Raw genomic sequence first — 16,675 nt, 5'->3', positions numbered from 1 at the left:
TAACTACGGAAAAGTATATAAAAGATCTAGCACTAAATTAATATAAAAAATGTATCAATACATAAGGTAGATAAAAAATAAATTGTGATTACACTAGAGAAACAACAATACCAATCGTCTATTGTCTATTTTTGATTATTACTTGTGTCCTTTAAATTAAACAAAATCAAAAAATTCTTTGAAAATGTCTTATATCGTGAGAAAAAGTATATTCAAACAAATAAAAAGCATAAATAAAGATTACCAATGAAAATATGTGGTTATCTTCTGCAAAACTAAATTGCCTGATATAAACATAACTTACAAGGATCTTTAGGTTCATATCGCCATTGACAGTCAGCTTCCACTGGAGGAACACACCTAAGGAGGTCAATATTAAACAGCGTAGGATAAGTACACTCCCTCTGGTACTTCCCAAATACCGGATCAGATTCTATGGCACTGCAGTCATAGTATCGAGCACAATTAGCAATGTGTGGAAATTTGATGTTTGGTTTATCTTGGCAAAATACCTGAACAGAATCTAGAACAAAAATAAAATATTATTATGATAAATGATGGGATTTTAATGTAAATGCTTGATACATGCATTAAGGTAAATCAACCTTATGACAGCATAGGAGTAACAAACAACCCCGAAAATACAAAATTTGTTAGGATTTGACAATACAGGATCAATTTGAAAACACAAGGATAATTTTGAAAACACAAGAATGATTTTGAAAACACAAGAATGATTTTGAAAACACAAGAATATTTTTGAAAACACAAGGATAAATAAACCAAGGTATGGACCAGACTTAAATCTTCTTCAATAAAACTTTAAATGCATACATGTACCACAAAATCATCATTCAACTTTTCCCAATAACAACACATTAATAGTTTACTCACATGGATCTAAATCTGTTGTGCAATACTTCTTCGTAGGGTCATAAACTCCATATTTACATATACCGACAGAGAGTGTCCTGTTACGAAGGCAGGTCATATAGAATGGAGTAAGTTCTCTTCCAGGGAAAGTATTGTTTCCATCTGCCATACCTACACAAGATGGCGACCGTTCTTCGCATGGAATTGCACACGATTCTCCTTGACAAGAATTACGTGTGGTAACATAATCACCTAAAACATAATGAAGCTTAAAAATAACAACTGTTTATGAAATAGCAATTTTATTAAAACATTATATAAACAATTTTTTTAAACGTGTATGTAGAAAATAAAGTCACAAAAATACTGAACTCCGATTTATGATTGGATACCATCTTCAAAATTATTAATTTTCAATATCGCATTAAGTTTACAACCAAGAATGTGACACCAACACTTATATGAATTGACCAAACGGTAAAGCAAATAATGCCTTGACGTTAAAGATCTGTCGTAAAACATTTGCTGTGTAAAGCACAACTAAATGAAAATTTTAGATACAAATGTAAAAAGGCTCATTTTGTGTATAACAAAAACGTGATTATAAAAAAAACCAGGAGGAATCCGTTAAATTAGACTTAAACAGCATTAATATTAGTTAGAAATGTATTATACTCACATGGAGACATTGCTTCAAATCTCCTGCCACATGTTACCGCAGGGAAATCGTTACAGTAGCCTAGATTTGTGTCAAAGAGTTGTGGGTACGGACATTCTGATTGGAATGAATTCAGTCCTTGGAATGTGATTCTCTGACTACAATTGTAGTATCGTGCACAGTTGTCCGGGTCTTGTTGAATGGCCAATGGATTTCCTGCACAAGGTCCGGATCCTATTGGAGGAATGATTGGACCAGTTGGACCAGTTGGAGGTCTGGTAGGAAAAAAAGGAGGTGTAACAGGTGGTTGAGTAGGCGGTTGTACAGGAGGTCGTACGGGAGGTCGCACTGGTGGTTGTACTGGTGGCTGAACTGGAGGTTGAAAGGGTGGTTGCACTGGAGGTCTTACAGGTCGAAATGGTTGAATTGGTTCGAGTGGACTTGTTCCACTACCTTGATCAGGTGTTCCAGCTATTAATTTGTAAAATGAAATTGTAAATGTAAAGTAATCCATACAATAATTTCTCACTGTTATACTTAACGTTTATTTATGTTTTATTTGTCTTTTTAATCTTTCAAAAGCTGCAAATCAAAAGTGTTTAATGTTTGAGTGAACTTGAGATACTAGTAATCTTAAATTATATTGAACAATATATATGCGTTTAGCGTTCTCTATTAAGGTACTAGTTAATCCAGAAATTTGTTTCTGACACAAAAAAGAATATGACGAATTATTTTTGTTAATATACATTCATATTTACACACGTGTATGCAATTTCACACTAACGATTTATATATGAAATGAAACTTACGATTTGCCAATCCACTTCCAGATGTAGAACACCCTCTGAGATTTTGTGAGAATAGTTCTCCTGGATTACACGTCCTTGTTTCTACTGTGCGGTCCATACGACAGACAAGGTATCTATTGTCATATCCGGGAAATGGATTTTGACCATCTGGTAAACCCACACAGGATGGTATCACACCATCACCACATCGCGGACAATTTCTTCCGAAACAACTGTTTTGTCCATATTCACCTGAGAAAGATAATGAAAGCATCATTGAAAACTTATTATATCCCAGAGCATCTTACACACTTTGATAATCACCACTGAGTTGCCTAAAATATGTTAGAAATAAGTTCTTCTTTTTCTATATCGTTCTTTACTTGATAATGATGAAAAATGTTCCTTGACGTTTCGTTTCAAGTTATTTCTTATAGGTGAACGTCATGGTAATACAAAACACTAATCGTTTGCATCTTATTTTTGTAATACGTTTGTTTAGCTCAAAATCACTGCATTTCAGGTACAATTTACTTTCTATATACAAATGCTGATTGTAAGTATACTATCTCGCTACCACAGAAGTGAAGTGCATTATACTGGAAAACTGCTTCTTACTTCCTTGCTTGTTTTTTTTCTTTTTTGCAAAACTCAATGCTGTTATCCATTTTTCAATTAGAAAGAGTCAAAAGTATATTGCTCGTTTTTAGAACTTTGTTGAATACTTAATCGGGAAACACTCATAGAAATGCGTATTCAGTTATAAGTTTTTAGGGGGTTAGGGGGATCACTTTCGCAGCTTTAGTTTGACACTTTTTATAGGTTAAAGTGATACGTCAGTTAGTCTTACAACTGATATAAAAACTTACATGGTGATAAGGGTTCGATTTTCGATCCACACTGCACATCTGAAAAGTCTATACACCTTTGATATCGTTCTGAATACAGAAGTGGGTAGCGACATTCTCCTTCGTATTTGTTAAAGTTCTCACGTGGTCTCGTCAGCTTACAGTCATAGTAACGTGAACATATGCGTGGATGTGCAATCTTGGCATCGACACTGGATGCGCAGTAAACGTCTAGTGCCACTGGAAAAAATGGTATGTTCATTGAAAACCAAAAGAAAATTTCAACGCAAAATCAGGTTCGAATATGTTTAATCATGTGTACATTTTGTAGATTTGAAAACAAAAATACTATGCATTGTCCTTAAATACATGTACATAGCTATTCACATTGATTTAAATCTTCGTTGCCTTTTTTATAACAGTTTCATAAATTTATATCAAAAGAGTGGAAAAATCCCTTACTTGGAATTTTCTTTAGAGGATAATTGTTCGTACTCTATGCGGCTAGATGTCAATGTACATGGACAAAATCGTCCTTACAACATGTATAAAGACATTGATAACGAGGATATTTCACCCTCGCCATTTTCATCTTAATATTAGTTGATAGAAACTATTGTTCACTAATAGGATGTATTTTTGTAATAAATAAAGCATATTTCTGTATTCTTTCATTGTTTATTTTCTGCGTCTGCAAATCTTCATTAGATAATTTTCACTCTCGAATTTAAATCAAAGCTCAGTTATACTTACTTGGGTCTAGATCGAGTGTACACTTTCCTTGGATAGGATCAAACAACATAGTGTCTGTGCACGTCTTAATTGCTTGTGTTTTATTATTGAAGCATACAAGGAAATATTCCGTAAGCAGACGTCCAGGATATGCCTTTGCTCCATTAGGATGTCCCTCGCATCCGACTTGTTGTGACTCGCATGGTGGACAGTTTGGGCCTCGACACTGACTCAGTTTGTAATCGCCTATAATAAATAGATTAGTGTATCATTATGTTATATATATTTAACCTGGTCAGCAGCAATGGTGTATCATAACTTTCTACATAGGAAAAGGTTATAGTTCACTTAATGTTGCCGATCGTGGAGAAGCTTAAATAGCGATATTAGTTTGATAAATTGAAATCATTGTAAAACATCTTTGAAAATCAGTGTAAAATCTCTCTTTTCGAGATCTTAATTAGAATGTATTTTTATTTCACAGCGTCTTAGCTACTGACATTCTTGTGACATAAGATATAAACAAAAATAAACATCAGTATTTCAGGCAAGTATCATCCTTTCCAAGAATTTTGAACGTATTGATTATTTTTGCTTGGAACTGTGTCACTTTTTTTTAATATTGAGTGAGCGTTGGCTGCTTAACTTCCAGTGGCACATATTTCATGCATCTCGTTCTACACATTAGCAATTAACACAATAGATTGGTCCCGTAATATGGGCTGTCCTGATAAATGTCGAAACATTTGGAGTTCCACTGGAAAATAGTTACAAAATATAAAATCGAAATTTTGCCTTTCAACAGGTCACCTACAGATCCCTCAAATAGTTATTGCAAGGATTCTAAACGCGGGCAGAGAGCGTGGCACTATCTTTACAACAGGGTCGGATTTAAAAAAAACGAACGTGGCTGCGAATGTATAAATCACGCATAGCCAAGAAAAAAAACCCACTTCCATTGTGTTGCTAGACTGTATAGCACAGAATATATAGTGAAAAATAAAAATATATATATAAAATGTAAATTATTTGATATTCAGCGTTTAAAAAAATGTCAAAAGGACAATTAAATTTTAGCTCCAAATACCCTAAATATATTTCCCTTTTTACAAAAAAATAAATTTCTGCTTTGTTAGTTTGTTTTAAAGTAAACGATGACACCAAAAGCACTATTTTTGTCAAGAAAGGGCTACTTTTACGTTCTAAATTGGAGTAGGTGGATTGGTGGTCTGGCACCTAAACGGGTAACAGCTGACCTGGTCGTTCAAGAAATATTTTTTTATTACCCTGACCAATGAAATTACAGAAATACACGTAAGCTTGATCATATATGTCTGTGTGTAAGGCTTAATATATAAAACATTCCTATCGTTTTTTAATTTGAATCAGAAGAAAATGCTAAATTAAAAATATTCCAATCATAGACTTCATATCATATTTGACATATTGTCTTTCCATATCTTATCTACCTAGATATTAAGCATACTTACATGGAGTAACCGGTCTGTATCGTTCTTCACATTCTACATACTTATAGTCGTCACATGTTAAAGTATCAGTATTGAACAGCTGAGGATATGGACATTCCTTCAAGTATGGCGTTCTTTTATTACCAAAATCACTACAGTCATAATATCTCGCACAGTTTTTGTCATGTACTAACTTAGCTCTGGGATACTGGGGGCAATATGTGTCAACCACATCTGAAATTTTAGAACAATATACTCTAAGCTGTTGGTATCTCAAAATAAGATCAACGTCTAACAGCTCACTTTGGGAAGCTAGATTATACAAGTACTTCATGCAAATACCTACCATGTAATTCTAGTCTACAGCTTCTAAGTATGTTATATAACATCTATTGTAAGAAAACTATCAGAGATACCAAGCTTATAATATTGTCGCACGTGTGTCTTCATATACGACTCGTCAGTGGCGCTTAAATCAAAACAATAGGAAGTAAGAGTAAATATGAACAACAGCTTTAAATTCAGAGGTACGACTTGGACCGTTATCTGTAGGGTAGAAATACATGTGGGTTTTTACTGGGTTTTTTTACGAAATACAAGCAATGGCTAACGGGACAGTAAACGATTTATCGACAGAAAAGACACAAATATGCCAAAAGCAGGGGAAAACAAATAAATACATTAAAGAAAGCTGCAAGAGGTTGATATAACCAAGCTACTTGTTTTTCAGTTGTCATTCTAAGATATAAATAGGTTTTTTTCTATTTTATGAATTATAGTTCATAACACAATGTAACAAAGTCAACAAAATAAGAGACTATAAATCATAGAATTCAAAGCAAACGCAAGCTATATTTCCAAAATGCAAGCTTCCTGGGAAAGGAGTTGTATATATATTTCTAATTTTGTTACTTTCCACATTGCTATATGTGCTACTGATGTTTCACTTTGAATATAGATAAAATTATATTTCATTTCTATTTTGCTAAACTTCATATCACTACTTGATATAACTTTGATGTAGTCATTTCTTTATTTTTGCTATCAAATTCTAAAATACAACAGAAATAATGTGATATACTATTTTAATAAAAACTACCTCTACTGAATAACAAGATTTACCGTTTGAACTAGGCAAACTAAATTTTGATAAACTTCATTTACTTACATCTCTCGTAATCTAAATTGATATTCAAGAATATCTATATCATTAACTCATTAAATATAGCACTTGCAAATTAATGACGGAAAACAAACATAAATTATTCGAATTTTCATATTTTGAATTTAGTCATGATAGCATACCAGTGTGAAATAGAATTAAACTAAGTTGGGATCACGTTAACATGTTTAACACCGCCACATTCTGTATGTATGTGTCTGTCCCAAGTCAGGAGCCTGTATTTCTGTGGTTGTCGTTTGTTGCTGTGTTACCTACTTGTTTTTCGTTCATTTTACTACATAAATCAGGCCGTTAGTTTTCTCGTTTGAATTGTTACACATTTTTCATTTCAGGGCCTTTTATAGCTGACTATGCGGTATGGGCTTTGCTCGTTGTTATGACTTATAGTTGTTTTAAAACATTTGTGTTATTTGGTGTCTTGTGAAGAGTTGTCTCATTGGCAATCCGATCACATCATCTTTTATCATAATGGAATACCTTAATATGTCATAACTAATTGCCATTTTTGATACACGATACATTTTTTTTTAAATGTCGTGATTATCTTTAAGATTTGTCGTGATTATCGGGTCGATGTTTGAAATCAGCTGTAAAAATAACAATAAAATTTAAGAGCTGTGATGTGATTGACATTGAGACAAATATCTCGCAAGAATCAAAGGACAAGACTGCAGTAAAACAAGTTACCGTAAAGTTTCATTAAAAAGTAAAAAACATAATCTAAAGTAAAGGTAAAGGTCATAAGTATGGAGAAACACGTAGGAATTCTAAAGAGAATACCAACGGCCTGATTTTAATTAAAACAATAAACGAAAATATCGAAAAATAATGACAGTTGACAGTAATCAATGACAAACAATGACTTACAGGCTCCTACGCACACGAAGAATGTGCCGGGTTCAAACATTAAGTCGATGTTCAACATTTGTCTAACATGAGATAGAATTTTTACAGAACATAAAAGCGAACTGAAAAAAAAAGTCAGTTGAAAAGGGATATACTCATTAGATCGAAACCGAGCAGAAAAAAGAAGATTTGGTATAATTGCCAATGAGACAAACAATGAGCAAAGCCCATACCGCATAGTCAGCTATAAATGGCCCCGAAATGACAATGTAAAACAATTCAAACGAAAAAACTAATGCCCGTTAGTATATGTAAATTTTCTCGGACATTTTTGAAACTGTGTGATAGCGGTAATTCTATTAATACTGGCCAATCTATGAGACTTCTGGTTTTATATAATAAAAGTGTCATATATACATATTATTGGTCGAAAAGACTGTTTTTTATTACACTGTAAGTAATAGTTATTAGTAGTACACGTCACTTATGGCATACTGACTGTTGTCCCCATCGGACAGGACTACTAAAATAGTAATAGAATTATTATATCATGTAATATTATAAAATGTGGGGTTTTTTTCTTTATAGTTTTAGAAAACTGGCGGCAGTGATGATGATGATATCACAGAACTTAGACGAAGAAATGCATTCGGTTTTAATACGCAAAAGGAAAAAAACAACAACGCATTTACTCCCCAAAAGGAAATCTAGCAAGTTCGGATTGAGTCCTTGAAAGGAAAGAGCAAGTCCGGATTTAGTCCCCGAAAGGAATGCAATTTATCTTATCAACTGTCGGTTGATTTTCTAGATTGGACCAATTCAATAATGGCATTCATATTCTCCATTTCATTGCTCTGTCATGTTTCCCGAGCTATAACATCATTTTAATTGACATTTTGTTTTCACATTTGAAATGCTGGATGACATCTCTGACATAATTTTGCTAAATATTAGAAAGTATATAAGTTAATTGAATTCTAAATTATTTATTGTATACGTTTGATCTCATATCATATTAACTTTAACTTAAATGACAACACAACACCATGTTTGTAGGCGTCGCTATATGTTCAAATTAATACTTCATAACACTATATACATTCGTAAATGACATATGTATACATAATTGAAAAGGACAAGTCAGTATCCGAACCAGAGTTACCTAGATCATACACATTTAACATAAAACAAAATAATAGATAACTGGGTGTATGGCGTTTGCGCAAATTATGCAAATCGAATTTGTTTTCATTTGCGCCAAAACAGGTTTTTCTTATCCAATTTTTCATTTTTATCATTTTCATTTTTATCATTTTCATTTTTATCATTTTCATTTTTATCATTTTCATTTTCATTTTCATTTCATTTTCATTTCATTTTAAAAGAACAAACAACGGACCTTTTTTTCTTAGATCAATTTATTATCATTACGTAAGGTGCATTGTTGTTTCCCATTGTTTTGTTGGAAATAGTTGTCTATCTTGTTCCATTTATATATATATATACATCTACTGAATTCAAACGTATTTGGATGATTATCTGGTGGAGGGAAAAACGACCCCTTAGCCCTATCGCGCATCTTAAATAAGTACTATTACAATATCTGGCAATATGTATAAAGGAAAATACTATAGATGCTATAAATGTAAGTCTCTAAAAATATTCACTATGTTCATAACGTTTCTTGTGACATAAAAGCAAATAAAATAGGGAAATAAAGCTAGACTGTCAGTGTCGATATAGATGTTGTTGGTTTAATTGATGTATTTGACAGTTACATGTACATACCACCTATTGGTATTATTACTACACTCTTATACTGCAAGATATTAATGCACAGTTAATATAATTATTACACTCATATGCTGCAAGATATTAATGCAGTGACACAATTATTGACCTTATAACGGAGAACAAAACTATAATATTTCAGGTCGTGACCTCATTCAACACTGTATTGATAGCTACGGAAACTTGTACCAATGAATGATATATTGCCATGATATGGCTCCATTAACATGTTATAATGATCACTTACTCTACAACACTATAGGCATCATTTCACTTCTTAACTATCTTTATAAATTCACTTTCCAAGTACAATTAGTATATATATTTATAATTACACGTGTACTAAAAATCGTAATACATCAACGTAACTATTTACATATAAATACAAAAACACCAAAACAAACCAACATGACATAATGACTACTAACAAAATTACACTACATTTTATCACAAATCGAATGTACATGAAATTATGTTGGCCTTAGGTTTTATTTAAAGTGCAGAGCAGTGCAAATTATTCAAACTGGAATTGGCCTTATTTAAAAAAAAAACAAAAAAAAATTATTTATGTTATCAAAACCCGGAGGTTATGGATCCCTATATTATTCAGTTTGTATACACATTCAAACGGTTGTAGATAGAGGGTGTGACCCTGATATCATAATATATATAAACTAGATGTGCCTGGAAATGCTTGAAAATAAAGTTAATCGTTTAAAATGTGTTTTCGAGACAGACAAATAAAACGGGTGCTTATAACACTTATACATTCGCTAATGGACTACACCATTTAAGCTATTACTATCAATGTTGAATGTTATAAAAGATAGCTGAAAACAGAGTCATTTGTTTTTAATAAAATATGTGTTTTTGTTGGATTCTATTTATTACCGCCAGTCATCAATTTATTTTATTTTACATTTTTTAAGACAATGTGGTATTTACATTTTATGAGCACGCTTACACCATTTAATGTCCACAATTAATAACTTTCTGTCGTAAATTCACGATTTCTTTTGTTACAGAACACCATTTACATAACGTTACAAAAATTTATATTTTAATTGATTAAATACTAAACAAAAACACTTAAACTGTATAATTTTGTAATTATATGTTTACTAAAGCCATGATTTCTTCATTGCATTTGCATTGCAAATAGTTTTTACATCATGATCCTCGGTGCATTACAACAAATATAGTTTTTTTTCTTAAATATTTGTTGTTTGAAAATTTTATGAGCGTAAAGATACACATGGATGCCTTAACTGAATGTGAAAATTTCTAACACAAATAAATGAGAAAATTCCACAGAGGAACTTTAAACCATTAATCAACGATATGTAAATACCACAATGACAAAAAATAGGAGCAAAACATTAAAAGTTCTGAGAGCCAACTCTGACAACAATAACGAGCAGAGCAATAAAGAAAAAAATGTGTGAACTCAAGTGCTCCTGAATAAAAGACAATTCCTGATCAACCATTGGCACCCGCTATGTTGTTCGTGAATGTGTTTGGTCTAGAGTGTTTAGCGTAAGCAATTTGTTCTTATGATACAAATGGAGTGATCAGAAAATAATTTATGAATAGGAAAATGGAAAAAGACACACACATAAAGTCACTTTGTTTTTCGTTCATTGTTTTTTTTTTTTCATCAAATAAACCATGCATTTGGTTACTAGTTTCTCGATTGAACTGTTTTACATTTGTCATTTCGGTGTATTTTATAGCTGACTATGCGGGATGTATTTTGCTCATTAATGAAGGCCGTACGATTGTCTATATTTGAGAACTCCTATGTCATTTTGTCTCTCGTAGACAGTTGTCTCATTGGCAGTTGTACCACATCTTCCTTTCTCTATATAAAGATGTAACAGTTTTGTAACACCGTTCATCAAACACTCATTCACTGTAGATTACTTTAGAAATCAAAAGATTTGCCAATTGTTTCTCTCTGTTAAATATTTGCCAATGGTTCCTCTCTGTAAAAGATTTGTTGTTTTTTGTATTTATATATGTTCACGAATACCTACCTTTGACGGGTGGACAAGGATTACTGACATCTTGAGGCCACATGCAAGTTTTATGTTTCAAATTAAAGTATAAGCCAGCTGGACATTCTATCCAAAATGTCATTTTAATTCCATTCCCACTTTGGCAGTGAATATATCCAGAACAATCCCATGGAGCTCCAACATATACGTCTTTTGATGTACAAAAATCATTAAATTGAGGATACCTTCCTCGTTTTAATCTAGCGTTCGTAAGTCCATTGATAACAAAAAGGACAGTCAAAACATTAACACAGAAATTCCAAGAACACATTCTACAAAAAAAAGACATTTGAACAGTAATTCATATATGTTAATTTGTGAAATGTATATTTCCAATGTTTTTTATATTAACAGGAAATGATACCACAAAGTCTTTCCAAAATCTGACATTTCTGAAATAAAAACATATGTGTAACGTAGCGATTCAGACGTTCTGTGATTGTATTTATTGGTATGAAAAAAATCTGTCTTATTTATTGTATTTTTTAATTTTAAGTGTACTGTAAAAGTATTCTATTATAACATGCTCTTATGATAAATTTCAGCGTCAATTTTGTTCGTTCTTCATGCAAAGTGTATCTAAGATACTCTGTAATTCTTAGTTGATGTTTTAATGTAAAAAAAAAAAACAGTTACGAAAAGCACAAAATTAATGATTGCTTTCTTTGTGCTACGAGAGAAATTTATATATACAATCATATAGTATATAACCAAAACAAAAATAGAAGGATTGTAGGCGGTGTCATAACAAATAAGGGTGTAATTCGTTTATTACAAAAACATTTTCTGATATAAATACCACATATATGTCTGTGGTACGAAATAAACAGTTTGCATATCGACATTTATGAGTAAGAAAACTTTTACCAGAAATCGATACATGATATGAAGAGTTATAAACATGAAGTGATGTAAAGTCATGTTATACTTGAATTCATAAACTGGATGTGAAAAGTCAATCATTTTCTGATTATTTATATTTTAAATTTTTACTAAATATGAAAAGAAGAATTTTGAGATTGCCAACGAGATAACTCTCCACTTGAAATATCACAAAACAAAACAAAAACGAAAACTTTTTGTGTGACGATACTTCAAGTATTGCGGGTGTTGTGGTATACTACCACTAGAGATCATGTGGACACAGGCACTTGTCTCTGAAAAATTACATTTTTACTTATATGTTGTATTTAAGTATATTTATAAAGGTATTTTTGGCGGAGACAAATTCCTGTGGAAATAGACAAGGATATGTTTCAGAGGCTTAATCTTCCATAACAAAGGGCTCAACAGGAAGTGTATGTCATTTATTTTATACTAAAACTGATAATCAGAAGTTATTGATGGAAGGAAAATGTACGTGTTTATGTGTACAAAAATTACCAAAATTAAAAGAAAATTTATGAACGTTCAAAACAATGTATGAATCTTTACAATATAATATAATCCCTTTTAGAATTTTTGCTGTCTCTGTTAGGAGAATATTCCATAAATAGAATTCGTTTTAGTGTGGGTCCTTTTTTTTTATCAACCCAGGAGTGTTGAGCATTAGTTCCCCCACGTCGTACACACCAATTCATTGATATTTCTCGTTCTTACACCAATCCAATGTCACTTGTTTGTTCTTACACATGTTTGATGTCTTAGGATTAATCTTGATATATATGTAGCTACATGCTTGTGTTTATTAGTTTCTATATACTGTTTTGAATCAAACCCTTTTCTAAGTAACGTCACTCTAAAGACAAATCAAAATGTTAAAATGAATAAATAATAAAAAAAAAAAAAAAAAAAAAAAATTACTAAAAAACTGTGGGACAATGTTCTTTAAGTTTATTTTGTTTTTTATGCTGCCATTAAAATTAGTGTTGGTATTTTTAAATTTATATCCCCGCTCCAAAATATTGGAGGTAAACTGTTATACCTCTACCTGTCCGTCCATCTGTTCGTTAACTGATAGTTTACCAAATGCTTAAATGTATTTCACAAATAATGGTCATGTATGGAATTTTCGTTGAATTTTCTAATTAGGACACCCTGTGTATATTATAAGGCTGTATGTGAGCATGTTGTATCGTATTTCACTATTTAAAAATCAAGTGCTTATAAACTTCCGTAAAGAGGTGATATCAATAATAAGCAAAATATCAGAATTCAACTTGTTTATTTTAATGTTACGATATGATCTCTCACAAAAATATCAAGTTTTGTGATCAGACGGAACCACTATCGATGAGAAGTCTAAAATATGATGAGTTTATATATTGTACATAGTACAGACTTCTCAGAAATGTTTTGATGAGACAAAAATTCATTCATTCAGTTTTTAAATATACAATATTTATCAATATTGTTAAGATAATTTAGAGTGGGTTTTTTTGTCATTTAGTGTTTCCTTATATATTTCATTTTGATTTATTATATAAAAATTTGAATTTTGAAATATTATGCGAGGAATTTATAGACCAAAAATGCTAATTAGGATGGTTAATGTTGACAAATATGTAAAACACGATAACAAATTATCCGTAGGAAAACATGTCCCATTTTATACTACTCTAACAAGATAACCATATACATCCCAATTCAAATATATGCATCTCAGTGTAAAGGGGGACATTAAACCTATATCTGTTAAATTTAATGTTTAATGTTTTTTTGATAGTATTTGTTTTTTCATTGTTTATTGGAATATGACTGACATTCTGCCCACCAATCAGTCAAGATATACAACACATGCGAATCAAGCTTTTAAGGCGAAGGCCATGCGTGTAGTTTGAGCTAAATTCAATTTTATGCTGAGTTCAGGAAAATCTTTTGGACATATTTCCGTACATATTCACTAGATACGTAAATAGGTAAATAATCTGTAAAGTAACTAAAGAGAACATAAAAAATCAGATCAAATCGTGCATAGGACAAGTTCACATAAACTATAAAGAATGACACACAAGTTCTATCAAACGTTGTGTTCATAACCAAGGAGAGTGCAATGTATCGATCACTTTGCATTATCTGTTTGATTGATTGGTTTTGTGTTTAACATTCGTATGGTTTCACGACCTTAGCGAAGCGACATCATTGGATATAATAGATATAGTCTCGTAATGGTTCTAGTTAAGTTTTTAAGTCGTGGTGAGACATCTCACTGATATAGGGATGACCGATGGTAATAAATGCTCAAACTTCTTCCTTGATTCAGACGAGGAAAAAATAACCTCAAACCGATCAAAATATCCATTTCTGACAATCGACACTTGAATGTGGAATGACGATTTATCATTTACCATCCTGTTCATTATATGACTTAGCAAAACTCAAACAATATAACAAAGATGGGTTTATTCAATCTGTGGTTACATCGAAGTAACAACACCCGTTTTCAATCAAAAACCTATTTCCTCAACTAATAATGATAAATACAACTACGATTTGTTTTTGAACCAACTGACGTAAATTGAAGTCGTGCCTGTTGAGAAAACCACATGTACTAAAATGGGAGGAACACATCGTAGTATAATTGATTACTTCTATTGTTTTAATGATATTAATACAAATATGATTAACTAGTATTATATCGAGGTAAATCAATGTTATGTGATGAAATTCTACAGATGTATGACCCAATAACTTATTTTTTTATTTAAATGTTCGTCTTACATATACACGACAGAAAATCGTCTTTGTTAGACACAATTTCATTAATGACAGCTGTTCTATTTATATAATAATGAATGCAAAACGTGCGTAATTGCTAGTTTTTGTGACAATATGCATGCACATACAAATTGTAAGCAGAACAAAATAAACATCACACCTATAATTTCTTGTTAAAAGCATTTAGCACTAAAAAACGTATCAGCGCCAAAGGTTGTTTATTCAGATGAATTGTACATTTTAATAATTTTGTTACTCAAAATATATATGAAAAAAAAACCATTTTTGTTAGATGCCTGTACCATGATTCAAACTTGAAATAATCATAGAAAATAACAATTAATTTGAAATCAGAAGATGTGGTATGATATCCACTGAAACAACTCTCCATAAGAGACCAAATGACAATGAAATTAACAACTATTGGTCATCGTTTTTTCAACAATGAGCAAAATTGATACCGCATATTCATCTATAGAAGACCCCGAAAAGACACATGCAAAATATTTCAAACCAGAAAACTAACTAGCTGATTTATAGTAAAACATACCGCACGATGTTTTGTTTTTTTTAATTTTCGCGGCTTTGCAGTGCAAAATTATTACTTTTTCTGTACACAATTGTTTCCTGCATTTTTTGTTGTTGCAGAATATTCATGCTCATCTGTCTTATGCAAGGTCATTTAATTTTTAAGCTCTTTTTAGACCCAGATTTATATTTTCAAAATCCGACTGTCCCTTTTTTCCACAATTTTTCAAATTGTCATCTCCTTACATAAACATAAAGAAACAAGTTGTACAATCGTCATTAACATTGTTAATTAATATTGCAACTTTACTGTGAAGGACCAATTAAACCAAACCACCAATGTCCATCAAATATTAATAAGTCTTTCAAACGATGAATTAAAATTTAATGAATGATGTTATTTCATAGAAAAAAATGCATGCATTAAACCTTTTGAATACTGCTTTTTTGACATTCGAGTGTCTTTATTGTACACTAGACGTAAGAATGGATATCCCTGTAACACTCCTATGTCGGTCATATAGATTAAGTAATATATAACTTGATAATTGATTGTGCAAATAAAAATTTAGTTTCCTTACCTTATAAATCCAAATTTATTTTAGCTTAAACAAAAAAGTTAAACTTTTCCTAATTACAGGATTTACTTCCAATAATTTTCGTGAGGTGACATGGTTGACGAGTGAATACCAAATGACGTATACTACATAAACGGTTTTTATATTCGTTTGTCATGTTATAATATTGTCTTGTACGAATTAATGACATGGTGTTTATCAATGATAATAAAAACATGCATAAGAATATAAGCATAGGTGTCACAATAATAACCACAATATGTATATGTAACGACTGCTTATTACAATTTACATTGTGGATTTATAAAACTTATTTCGTAATGTAGCTGAAGATACTGAAATCAACTTGACATATAAAGATGCATTCGATTAAGACGAAACTTTCAACTCATCAATTACATGCTACTCCATCAGTTTGTCACGATTAAGAAAAAAAAGTAAATGGTATTGAAGCGATTCACTTTTATATAGCTCCGAACTGAACAAAATAATTAAGTTAACATTAAGATTTACATGGAATTCAATGAACTGTGTATAAATAGACAAGAAAACGTTAAATTCAGATATAGAAATAAAATGTTTAGTTTGCAAAAATTTCAAAACAGATCAATAAGATTTATTGAAATGATATAGCTTGTCGTAGATAATATTATATACAAGCATA

The 16,675-nt window shown here is 31.3% G+C and overlaps 1 protein-coding gene across 2 annotated transcripts in view; it reads right to left on the bottom strand.

Annotated features, from left to right (window-relative positions):
* The window catches only part of LOC134712675 (uncharacterized), a 30,262-nt gene extending 14,146 nt beyond the window's left edge, over window positions 1-16,116 (bottom strand). For both annotated transcript variants that reach the window (XM_063574432.1, XM_063574433.1), the window contains exons 1-9: window positions 16,015-16,116; window positions 11,228-11,520; window positions 5,393-5,605; window positions 3,924-4,148; window positions 3,192-3,410; window positions 2,344-2,574; window positions 1,553-2,002; window positions 895-1,125; window positions 305-523 (exon numbers count right to left, since the gene is read on the bottom strand). In XM_063574432.1, coding sequence (XP_063430502.1) covers window positions 305-523; window positions 895-1,125; window positions 1,553-2,002; window positions 2,344-2,574; window positions 3,192-3,410; window positions 3,924-4,148; window positions 5,393-5,605; window positions 11,228-11,519 — 2,080 coding nt within the window. In that variant the 5' untranslated portion in view covers window position 11,520; window positions 16,015-16,116. The remainder of the gene's footprint in view (window positions 1-304; window positions 524-894; window positions 1,126-1,552; window positions 2,003-2,343; window positions 2,575-3,191; window positions 3,411-3,923; window positions 4,149-5,392; window positions 5,606-11,227; window positions 11,521-16,014) is intronic.
* Window positions 16,117-16,675: the final 559 nt, after the last annotated feature.

This window comes from Mytilus trossulus, chromosome 3 (genome assembly GCF_036588685.1).
Source record: "Mytilus trossulus isolate FHL-02 chromosome 3, PNRI_Mtr1.1.1.hap1, whole genome shotgun sequence".
Classification (NCBI taxonomy): domain Eukaryota; kingdom Metazoa; phylum Mollusca; class Bivalvia; order Mytilida; family Mytilidae; genus Mytilus; species Mytilus trossulus.
This window is presented reverse-complemented; position numbering and strand designations above follow the sequence as displayed.